The sequence below is a fragment of the Polyodon spathula genome, chromosome 1, assembly GCF_017654505.1.
Source record: "Polyodon spathula isolate WHYD16114869_AA chromosome 1, ASM1765450v1, whole genome shotgun sequence".
Lineage (NCBI taxonomy): Eukaryota > Metazoa > Chordata > Actinopteri > Acipenseriformes > Polyodontidae > Polyodon > Polyodon spathula.
This window is the reverse complement of record NC_054534.1, coordinates 35,472,083-35,484,604: the sequence shown is the minus strand read 5'-3', so window position 1 is coordinate 35,484,604 and position 12,522 is coordinate 35,472,083. Positions and strand designations below refer to the sequence as shown.

The 12,522-nt window shown below is 34.4% G+C and overlaps 1 protein-coding gene across 3 annotated transcripts in view; it reads left to right on the top strand.

Annotated features, from left to right (window-relative positions):
• Nucleotides 1-9,479, top strand: part of LOC121317992 (cingulin-like) — a 49,966-nt gene extending 40,487 nt beyond the window's left edge. For all 3 annotated transcript variants that reach the window (XM_041254140.1, XM_041254149.1, XM_041254129.1), the window contains 5 exons: nucleotides 364-447; nucleotides 2,409-2,527; nucleotides 4,531-4,639; nucleotides 4,958-5,121; nucleotides 7,995-9,479. In XM_041254140.1, coding sequence (XP_041110074.1) covers nucleotides 364-447; nucleotides 2,409-2,527; nucleotides 4,531-4,639; nucleotides 4,958-5,121; nucleotides 7,995-8,103 — 585 coding nt within the window. In that variant the 3' untranslated portion in view covers nucleotides 8,104-9,479. The remainder of the gene's footprint in view (nucleotides 1-363; nucleotides 448-2,408; nucleotides 2,528-4,530; nucleotides 4,640-4,957; nucleotides 5,122-7,994) is intronic.
• The last annotated feature ends 3,043 nt before the right edge of the window (nucleotides 9,480-12,522 follow it).

The window sequence follows — 12,522 nt, the reverse complement described above, 5'->3', positions numbered from 1 at the left end:
AATCATCTTCTATCAGTTGTCCATGAAACTCCCACTGAACTGAAATCGCCGTCATCAAAAGGCTTACCTTGAAGGATTGGATCGATTGATACATAAGTTATTAGAGTAGGATATTTGCGTTCTTCTGTTATGTCAAAAAGTGAGAAAATGGAATTCATAAATATTAAATAAATGCAAATAAATGTAATTATCAGATTTGGTGAATTGGGCACTTTGAATGGCTGAGAGGGACTTAGTGAGTTGTATGCACACATTAGTGCATGCTGAATTTAAATTGTTCAGGTCTAAACATGGGTCTACATATATAAATGGAACAGTGTTCATATGCCTGTCCCAGTCTGTTTAAAAGTAATTATTTTACAGAATGAGCAGCTACAGATCAAGTTACTTCATGAAAGAGATTTGAGAGAACAACTGGAATGTGACAAACTGATGCTGGAGAGACAGGTAAAATGTTTTTTTTTTTTTTTTTAAATAAATTGGGTATAAACCTTTCCTGTAATAATAATATAATAATATTAATTATACACAATAATTAACAATCCACATCCGTGCACGGAAATGTGCTCTGGTTTTTTTCCAGTGCTTGCCGTGCCGTGCTGTGCTGTTGAGTGTTGTGCAGTCGCGTGAAGTTGGTGCTGGGGTTTTTTGTGCTGGCTCGCTGGCTGCAGCTCTCTGGCTCCGTACACGTTTATCAAAACACAAAACAAAACAAACAGCCAGTGCTCCAGCTTATTAGTTATTCAACGTAAGGGGCTGATCTGACATCAATGAAACAATCAATCAATCAATCAATATTTATTTTATATAGCGCCTTTCATAGTGGACCACCGTCACAAAGCTCTTTACAAGATGCAGTAACAAGAAAATCCATAAATATAGAGAAATGCATAATACATAGCTGCTTCCCCTTTGTACCACGAAACTCCTCCCTGCAATCAACCCATGGCCATGGTTTCTCCAGTCCCTCTCTGCCCCGCAGCTGATTGCAGTGGAGTCTTTCCGGGTACGTGCAGCTACATGCTCCCCCTAATATGGTCACCTTTTGGTTTCCGCCTACCGTCAAGGCTGCCCATCTAGGAGGAGGCATACCACCAACCTTATACAGCGCCCTTTCTGGTTAAGAAGATTTCCAGCTGGAATTCCTTCGCTCTGTCACATGCCCCCTATAAAAGTTTCCCACTTTTTCATGGTATGCATTAACAATGCTTTACAGTACTTATCTATGCTTTTATATTTTCATAATTAATCATATTGTTAAACCAATTGATTTGACAGACAGATCTTTCTAGATTGATCTAATAATACAGGGGTGGCCAATCCTGGTCCTGGAGAGCCACAATCTTGCAGGTTTTCTGTGTCTTTAAATCCTCAATGGCCAAAGACCTAGGAAACATGTTAGTGTTGACCAATTAAGAAAACAATTGCTTCAATTAAGTAATTGAGAACTCGGGTGGAACGGAAAATAGAAGACCCTGCAGCTCTCCAGGACCAAGATTGGCCACCCCTGTAATAATATTAGCTTCCATGAAGATTTTTTTAATGCAGTGTGACAAAGTGCCCGCCCTTGTGTATATTATCTGTTATATGTTGCGTGTGGTGTGTTAAATGTTGGTATATAGTCATTGGTACATGAGCTATAAATGGGTCTGTGTAACACGAGTGTTTAAAATGTATATTTGTATTTAGGCACGAGGATTGCACAGCACTTCACATGCAAGTAAAAAGTAATAATATGTGAGCATGGGGAATTGCACTTTATTAATTCACGTGCAGTTGTACTGAGACTCCAATTGAATGATTGATTAGCAATCGAGTCTTGGTACAGCTGCATAAAAGTAGCATGTTTTCACCCACTCGGGGTTGGGTGTTCGGTGAGTAGGGAACGGGAGAGAGAGGAGGAGTAATAGAGCTTTATCAATTGCTATTGCGTGCTGGTGGGACCAGCACGATACTTGTTTGTCTATCTGCTCACCGTGTTTGTCTAGTATTGTCCATTTTGTGTGTCTATTTATTTTGGCGTAAAGTGCTGTGTCCTGTTTTCTGTTTGTTTAAACCTTTTATTTACAGTAAACCGGCGCAAGCAAGCGTCTTCATCATTTCACGTCATCCGTCCTGTCTGTGTGTATTCCTTTCCTGGTTCTGACACCGCCCACTTCGGCCGTCTTTGTGACATGCAGTACCACTCTTTTACTGATGAGGGAGATAACAGACACATTTCCAGCTAAGCAGAATCTATATTTTTATTTATCTCTACCTTAGAAGATAAGAAACTATGAATGAAGGACTAGCAAATGGAGTTTAGCTACTGTACCACTGTACTTTCAGAAACTCTACATACCACTAAAAGCCTTCATGAGTTGTATTCTTGAAGGCATGGGTTTGTTAACTAAATGCTTGTATTTTAGAACAAAGATCTAGAACTTGAAGTGAGGGACCTGCGGAGCTCTCAAACGCATGAGGACATACTCTCGAAGACAGAAATAAAGGCCAAAGAGATGGAAAGCAGCCTGAGAGCTGAAGAGAGGTTAGTGAAACAAAAGCTGGGCTTGGTTGCTGATCAATTTATTTGAAACTTTTTTTTAATTGGAGATCATTTTTATTCAAATTATTTTGATAGATGTCAGCTCAGCATTGAATATGAATACCATTTCTGCACTATTGAGAATCAAAATTAAGTACTTTGCTAGAAGCATTCATTTAGCATTCAAATAAGTTTTGATTTAACGTAGATCATTTTACAGCAAGCCATAGTTCCTTTGTATCATACATACATTCATTTGTCATTCATTCAATCTCATTTGCAGATTTTGTTTCCCTGGAATGCCTTTTGAATGTGAAACTAATGCTATTTGACTTTGGTACATCTCACTGTAAATATGGGAAGAGGAGATTATTGTTATTAGATATTTTTATAATTATCACCTGGGTGTACCTTTTTATTATTGTTGCTTATTGTTACATTCTCAAACACTATATTAATTTATGTTTACAATCAGATTTTTCAGAAAGAAATAGGTCAAAATATGGCTTTCAGCACCACCCATTTCTAAGAAGAAAATAGTTTTAAAAAGATCACATAGTTTTGCTCAAACTTTTTTTTTTTTTTTTTTTTTGCTTCAGCTTGGATAGTATAATTGGAGCAGAAAATCTAATTCATAGGAACGTACCAGGGTAACAGTGGCAAGTTTTAAAAACAGGTAACATAAATCCTGTGCTACCTTAAGTCCCAAACTATTTTATTTAACTGTTCAATTGGGTCACATTTGGGTCCAGATATATATATATTTTAAGACCAATGGTATAAACACACTTTCTTTTACATACCTTGTACATTAAACACAGTACTTCATGAACGTTTATTTAGTGCTTTGTTTGTTTTATTCCTGGAATAAATACAGTACTCCATAAATATTCATGGAGTAACACCTGTACCTCAACACATTACACCAAATGCATGCAGGTATGTCAGATATAAAGAATACAGGAGAGGATAATAGAAAAAATAAATCAAACCAGTTTCAACTTTTCAACTTTATTTCCAAATAAACGAAACATGGTTCATTATGCAGCTTTTAAAATAATGGTAGATTCACCCTAGGCAGGTGTAACATCCTATGCAGTTAATAATCTAACCACTGTTCCTTGATTCTAATTCATGCTGTTCTCAAATTAAGTACATTCGACACAAATACGTTTTTAAAAAATCCTCAGTCTACGTAACATTCTGCCTTGGTTTTAAGGTTGTTTTGATCTAAATACAGATTGTTCTATTTAAAAAAATAGCTGATAAAGCTTTACAGTTTATTATGTATTTTTAAGAGCTTGTGCTGTGGTTGATGTGACTGGGTGTATGGGATCATTAAATGTAATTTTAATCTAAAGTGTTATTGTGCTCCCCAATAATGTATTCTGTGGGGTAATAGCGCAGAATCACTTGGGATAAACACAAATAATCTAATTAGCCTTGATTATGATGTTCCTGACTGTGAAAGTTAATTACTATAACTACAACATCACTTGAATTAAAAATAATTAGTTGAATCTGAATTTTGTAATGCATATTATGTCTTATATAATTTGTATTTGTTCCAAATCTGCATGTCTGGGTTGCATAGGGCACAAAAGCATTTTTTGCAATAGCCCTGTGAAGTTACAGCATACTGTAACACTTATTCAGGGTCACTTTTTTAATGGATCAGGCTTTTTTGTCTCAAAGTAAGCAAACCTTTGTCCTCATAAGACACACCATTTTGTTAGAGCCATGTTTGATACTGGTTTTATAACATGGACAGATCTTGTAAAAATCAGTGTTGACCTTGACTAAAATTGTACCATCAAGTCAGTTGAAAGTTATCATCTCCTATTGCCAATCCACTCATCCCTTCAACATTTTTGTCTGACTAGTCAGCCCACAGGGGTGAAGCCCATAACCCTCTCAATCCAGCGATGAGAGTCTCCATCCTGTTCTGTCAGATCTAAAGCACAAAGAACGACAGTATCTAATCTACTGTATGCCTTTATCTTTAGGAACAAAGCCATGCTGATGGGTGTAATCCAGAAGCTGGAGAGGAAGAATAAAGATCTGTCTGAGCAGATGGATGAAGAACGTCGTCAATTAGAGGAGGAAAAGGATCAGGTAAGGCAACAGGCAGGAAACTGCATCTACAGAGAGACTCTCTGTACTCTCTATACTGTAGAAATATATTTGAAACAGTATGCAACAATTTAGAAGAATTCAGTGTATAGTTTACTTATTTTGTTTGTAAAACGATGTACATGTATTAGTTTTACTCTACAGTCGATGTGAAATGAATGGCACTTTAATTAAAGTAAATGCCGTATCAGTTATGAAACTGAGTCCTCCAGTTTTTTGGTGTGTTTCTTTTTGCCTGTGTCGCTGGTGTCCCCTGCTCAAGCAGCACAATTTTTGACCGCGTGTGTTTGTGTTTTCCAGCTGGGACAGCGAGTGAAGAGCCTGAAACGGCAGTTGGGCCAAGTGGAGGAGGAGATGGAGCGGCGGGAGGCTCAGAACCGCCAAGCTCAGAGAGAAATGGTGGAACTGAAGGAGTCAAACAGTCAGCTCCAGAAACAGCTCTCTGACTTGCAGATTCAGCTCAAGTAAGTTTGTAAATAGTAGGAGTGAGCAACGATATGAAAATTGTGTATCGATATTGTGCATGTATTTCAGTGTCGATATCGATAATATCGAAGTCCTGCAAAATACAGAAATACAAAAACACAATATCAAACATATACATGTACAGATACTTACATATGAAAAGCAATAACTTACTATAATTTAGTGGTGCTTTGCTTCACAATATCCATGGACAACTACAAGGTCTGGTTATATTGTTTTAAATATTTCATCAGCAGCCACCTCAATACCGAAATATTTCTATACTTCACTGGCACACACTAGCTAGCCAACTCGGAAGTAATTTAATCTTGCTGCTCTGCGTATAAATGCTGATTCATGACACATCTAAAAGTATTAAGTACAGCGTCATGCTGAATTTTGCATGTTTTTATGTTTTAAAAGTACATCTCATTTATAATACCGAAAGTTCACATTTAAAAAAAACATTAATAATAGTGTAAGTAATCACACTGACAAAATGCAGTGAACCGCAGGCGCATGCACATATGTCAAAATAATGCAGCATGGAATGAAATGGTGAAATAATATTTTAGTGCAGGGCTTCCCAACCTTGGTACTGGGGATCCATGTGTCGTCTGGTTTGCATTCCAACTGAGCTCTCAATTACTTAACTAAACCCTTAATTGAACTAATAATTTGCTTAATTAGACTTTTTTTTTTATTGTTTTCAGCTGTTAAAGATTTACAGAGTTCAAGTTACTCATAAAATGTTATAGCGAACTTGAAATCTGTAACTGTTTAAGGGCTGAAAACAATTAAAGGATAGACCACTTTAAATAAATAAATAAATAACAGCTAATTAGGCCTAGTTCTAATCCTTTAACATTAGCTCTTTAACAAGCCGGTGGTATTCCGTGAATGGTTTCCTTTTTTATTGTGTGGTGTACCCGTGTTCTTTTGTGTTTTATTTATTTTATTTCGTCTCCACAAAAGAAGCAAAAGGAGACAGTCTTTTCTTTTCATTACTAGCTACATCATTTTTTGTACTCGTGCTGTATTCGGTCATTCACTTCGCTCCTGGTGTGCATACTTTATTTTGTGAAAACCCAAGATTTAATTGCTGAACGATCATGTTTTTCCAATTTATCTGTCAGGTGAATGTTGACTTGCCAAGTGTAAACAAAATATTTTAATTCAATGATTTATTTATTACAGGTTTAACATGTCAGCTAAATGTTCACTCTCTTAAATAAAAAAAATAAAAAAAATTATACTGATTTTTAATGGTGAGTTTGTGATACGTGTATGTATTTTCCACGACTGAATACGCGGTTTACATAAAATCGGGGGAAAAAACACCTGTTAAAATATAAAGTTAAGGTCTAACGTATTAATAAAACGTTTAGCGCACAAAAATGTCTAAAACATTTTGCGCACAACTATATCTAAAAATGAATATTGCACCATTTACTGGATATTTTACATACAGAGCTTATACTATTGAGTTACTTGTTTTCTTTTAATAAAGTGTTTGGTTCATTGAATTACTTGCTGCTGTCTTTTATGGGAATAGTAATACACCATAGTGTGGTGTTTGCTTATGAGACTGACAGTATGATTGGTATGTATAGGGTTTGTTGTATCTTAATATAAATTTGATTATACTGTGTTTGTATTTTTTAGCAGTATTAGCAATAAAACGTATGTCTCTGCAAGCATACATGATTTTTTTTTTAAATCCCGCTATATCGCATTATGATAATTATTATTGATATCGACATCATATCAACATATCGATATTGGTCCCACCCCTAGTAAATAGATTTATGTACTGCCCCCTGGCTGTCATAAAAACACTCAATGCATTGAAAGTAAAAGATGGGATAAATATTACAATGCCTCAACCTTTTTCTATATTTGATGAATCTGTAGTTTTGAATTGGGGAGTCCACTTCACCTTTCAGGTTACATACACTGTAATATCTGCTTGTCCAATTCTGATAACACTTTCTAAGGACATTCTTTAGCGCAACCTTGCTCTCTTTGGAACAGTTTTGATCATGCTTTATTCAGCTGTTGTGAAATACCTTGTATTACATGCTTCTTGCTGGAGATAACAGTTTGTATTAAAGAGCTTGAGAATTTCTTCCTTTGTGTTATGAACTTCTTTAAAATAAAAAGACGATTTTAAGTTTTTAAACTCTGTAATGTGTACAGGACCCAGTAAATTTGAGTGTGATTTTGTATCATATAAAACAATGTAAATAAACCAACCAAAGGCAATCCACACCTGTTGTGTAAATATGTACACTCTCAACCACCTTTGTTTGAGCATTTAGATATGAAGAGCGCAGACTGACTTTAACTGATTTGCTGTACTAATTCCTTAAATTCATAACCAGACTTGTACAGTTTGTCTTATATTTACACTAATTACCAACAATACTTATTTTCAAAAAATCTATGATAATGTACTGTGTGTTTGTAGCTCATGATTTAAATCTGTTTACATCAAACCCATTACATTAATAGGATGCAGGAAAATGTGTTGTTGTGACCTTTGCAGTATAAACACTTTTTTCAATGGCAGAAAATCTAGAAATGCTAAAAGTAACTAAAATACATTAAGTCTCAATGACTTACATCGATCTTGAATGTCTTTTTAATATGGAGCAAGTACAACTCCAACCACCATCTTACAGCAGCATAGACAATACCTGCTAGGTCAGTTTTGTTCAGAAAACACATTTAATTAATCCAAACTGGTTCTTTCCCTGTTTGTACATGAGCAAACAACATAAACCTTCATTCAGGTACCAAGGAATGTACTTAATACACTGTAAATAATGTTGATTGGCACACCCCGTTCCTGTTTCTCCCCTCCCTGCAGGCTAAAGGAGTCCTTTATGATGAAGAAATCCCGGGACACACTGAACATGAGAATAGATCTGGATAGCGAAGAAGAGGAAGAAGCAGTGTCTGACATTCATAAACAATAAGAGCCGACTGATCAACTGCGTTACCCATTCTCAAGAGAACCGTGAAAATGAACTGTTTAAAAGGGACACAAGCCATGCATAGACTTGGTAGATCTGTATATATAAAAAATTGTATTTTAACAGCAGGTAAGCTTAATTAAAAAAAAAAAAAAAAAAAAAAAAAAAAAACATTCTTTACTAGCAAGTACACGGACTTAAAAACTTGCCCCCGGGCCTAAAAATATCTGTGGGCAACACTGCTTATAAATTAATACAGAGATGTTGAGCTTACAGAAGTAAGGGAGGGTGACCCAAATCTGGATGTTACACTGAATACTGTCTGTAATTTAATTCTTGAAAATTGGTTGTAATATAACATAATGTAGATGGAAAAGAGGGTGCCAACTAGAACAGTGTCCTGTTTTATTTTAGAAATTGTCTCTATTAGGGGTATTAGGCCAGCGCTAATACGTGATATTCCAGCCAAGCTTTGGCTTGGAGAGTCAACTGTCCAATTACACAATTTGATATATTTTTGTTCTTATAGCAATTAGTAGATGTTTAGCAAGCACTTAAGAATAAATAAATCCTTTTCTTGATCTACACACAGTTCTGCGGTGTTGAAATTATTCTTTGTATTATTCTTTGCTATTGCACGATGGAAAATGATGTCTTCTGTTCTATGTGTTTATACATATTGTTTGGGTTTTGTTTTGTATAATGGACAGTATAATAAGTAAGGCTAAATGTAATGTGTCACTCAGTTATATTCAAACCTTTTTCATATTGTGGTGGTGGGTTTTGAAAATCCCAACCTTGAGGATTCTGTCCAAAATGTTCTTGTTAAAGTACTTGTTAGCTGCTAGCTTGCACAAAGTCTTCAGCAGAGGAAAAGGTGTTTTGTTATTTATAAATATAGGTACATAATGTAATACAATGTAATCGTGGGACACTGTAGATTTAAATTGGGGTCTATGTCACTTTACAGAGACTTTTTTTTTTTTTAAACATGGACTGTTTGAAGGTATATTCATATTTATTGTGTTGTTTATGTGCTATAAACAGAACTAACTTTTTTATTTTATTTTTAATGGGTAGTTTTTTCCTGTTATAATAATCCATGTTATACTTTGAAACTAGCCCTTTTTATCCGATTCTTGTTCCTCTAATGTTTTCCTGTATGTAAATATAAACTACTTTGGAAGAAGACAAGTGAGAATGTATTTCTTTCATCCTAGTTTGTTTTGAAAACATTTTAGTGCTTTGGAGGCTGAGTATACGATATGACAAATGACCAAAATGATGCACCTTAAACTCAAAATTGGAATTCCCTAACTAATTAAAAACTTGTAAAGTGTCCACAGTTTATTTGTTCAACAGGAAAACATATTTCTTTATAGTGAGAAATATCACTATGTATATATATATATATATATAATATATATATATTATATATATATATATACATAAAAAGTTTTCGAACCATTGGTAAAGTGTTGCAATATATTTTATTTAAAGTAAATAAAGTATTATTTGGTAAATAATTTCTTTGACAAAGAAGAAACTTGTAAGAACAACTTTTTATTAAACTTTCAATTTTTCAACTCTAAAATGAATCTTATTATTATTGTGTGACTATTAAAATGAGGAAACTTTCCTTTTTAAAAAAATTGTATTGTGTTTTTCCCTGACTGACCAGCCTTAGTGGTGTATGTTAATAAATGATACCACATTCAGCACTTTTTATGTAAAACAGTAACTGGGAAGCATGTAAAACACCAGGCTTCAATGCAGAAATAATCCCAGTAACATTTACTACACTGATATAGAGTTGACTGTACACCACAATTACAGTCTGTAATAGTAGGGTTGTAAAGCATTTTAACAATACCAGCTCTTCAGAAGCAAATAGTCCTTGTGTTATACAACAAACCAAGCAAATATTGAACAAAAACTGTTTTGATTTAAATAATATGTTCTTGAATCCGTGCTTTATGAAAGGGGTGTTGAACACAAGCTATGTGTACGGCTGTGGCTTACACAGCATATATATGTAAAAGCACTACCCTGCCAAAAGTACAACGGTATTGTGACAGCAGCCCTGAAACAGAAACCCTGGAGGCAGGGTTTATTGTCCCATTTTATCCCATGCAGACAAACTAAATTACTTGGCAAAAAAACGACCCACTCCTACTGTGGTTTCCTATGAATTGATAACAGCTAATGACTGCACTTGTGAGATGGCCTTCTCATTATAAATGTTGCTTATATTTAAAGAAGATAATATTATCTCTTTAGTAAGTAAGGGGCCTGAGTGAGGTACAAGGGATAAGAAAATATATAGTAATATCATGTATTGCTGTAAATGATCTATTATCAAGTTGTTCCTACAGTTACGTATTTGTGCATCTAGATTTTTTTTTTGTTAATTATTTATTGTAATTGTACTTAATTGCCTTATGGAGAAACACATACTAACTGTTTTTTTTTTTTTTACATTTAGGGTCAAACATGAAAAATTAAGCCAGTTCACTACATTCTTCATATGCTCTGTCAATTTAGAAGCTGCCTCAGTGTGGGGTGTTGAAGATATATACATAACTGTGCAATCAGCATACATGTGCAAACCCTAACCCTGGGCACACCTCAGGGAGGTCATTAATATACAGATTAAAAAGGGTCCCAACACCGACCCCCCCTTGAGATACTAGTAACAGATTTTCTAAAAGGCGATTTGACATTGTTAACTAAAACACATTGGGTCCTGTCCCATCTCAATGCCAGTTCTGAAAAAAATGAATCTGCATAATTTAGAGAGAAGAACATGGTGGTTATCTGTGCCAGATGCCTTCTTTAACCCCAAAACACCGCCCCCAACCAGACCTCCTTTATCCAAATGTGCTATGATCTTCTCTAGGAGAAAGCAATTTGCGGATTCAGTAGAGTACTTGGGTCTAAATCAAAACTATAATGAATGAAAAGAACTTCCAGACTCCAAATGATCTATCAACTGACCAGTTAGTGCCTTTTCTAAGACTTTAGGTAATATCAGAAGGATGCTGACCAGACTACAGTTCATCACTGTTGAGAGTCTCCAGATTTATATATTGGAATGATTACAGCAGGTTTGCAGTCTTCAGGAAACATACCTTTTGAAATGGAACGATTAATCAAATAAATAAAAGGTCTAGCCAGTACATCCTTATACTTCTTTACAAAACAGCATCTAAACCATACAAGTCTCTAGACCTTGATCCATTAAAAGAACTCAAGATTTTTTTCACGTCAACCTCAGATACCTTTCTTAGAACAAAAATGTGATTAGTTAAACATTTTGTGTTTTATCTACTTTGAAATTTAAAGCCAACTCCTCCACTGAATCAATGAAAAAAATCTATAAAAGTTTGGCTAATATTAAGCTATCAGTCACTATTTTATCTTTTAATTTTTAGTTGCTCTCCCACGTGTACCTTTCATCCTTTTCTTTTAGACAGTCTAAAAATAATTTATAAATATAAATTTTACTATTTTCCCTAGCTTCATTTATTATATTAATAAAATATTCTGTCTTTGCATTGCATATTTTCCAAACTACTTTATTTCTTATTCCTTTAAAAATCCTAAGATCATTATCTCTTCCACTTTTTATTGAAGATTTTTCTTCATAAGATCCCATAAAAATGAATTTAACCATCCTGTAATTCAGTTAGAAGGGCCCTACATCCAGTACCTAAGCCTGCACTTTCCAACATTCCATCCCAACAAATTGGTCTCATTTCATTCTCAAAGCATCAAAGATAAATAGATTTTTTCCTATCTATAATATATAGTATATATATATATAAGATTCTCATATATATATATATATATATATATATATATATATATATATATATATATTATTATTGCTTTCATTTAAGTAGTTATGAAAACACTTTTTTGGTCCGTTTTCTACCTACCAAAGTTAGATTATGATCAGATAAACCAGTGATAAAATTGTAAGTACTTATAACACAACTAGGTTTATTACAAAATATTAGTCAAGTTGCGGTTTTGAATTTTTTGTTAATATGTAGGTCCATTAATTATTTGACACAAATCAAATGCAAGCGTTACTTCTTGTAGCCCTATCCATCCAATTAATGTTTAGATCACCCAATAACATCAATTCTGTTAACAAAATGTTGTGCCATGTTTTGTTTTATATGATTTTTCTAAAAATATATTTGATACTACCTGGACTGTATGAATCATATGTGAGATCAGAGGTCTGAATCAAAGATAAACCCTTGTTACATTTCCAACCTAGGAGCCCATGGTGAAAATGTCAGTTGAAACAGCCTTCAGGGGATATAATCAAATGGGAACGTTCTGGTTTCTGAGGAAGCAGAGTTCACATAAAGGTAAATATCAAAGCTGTATAATAAACAGGCAACAATA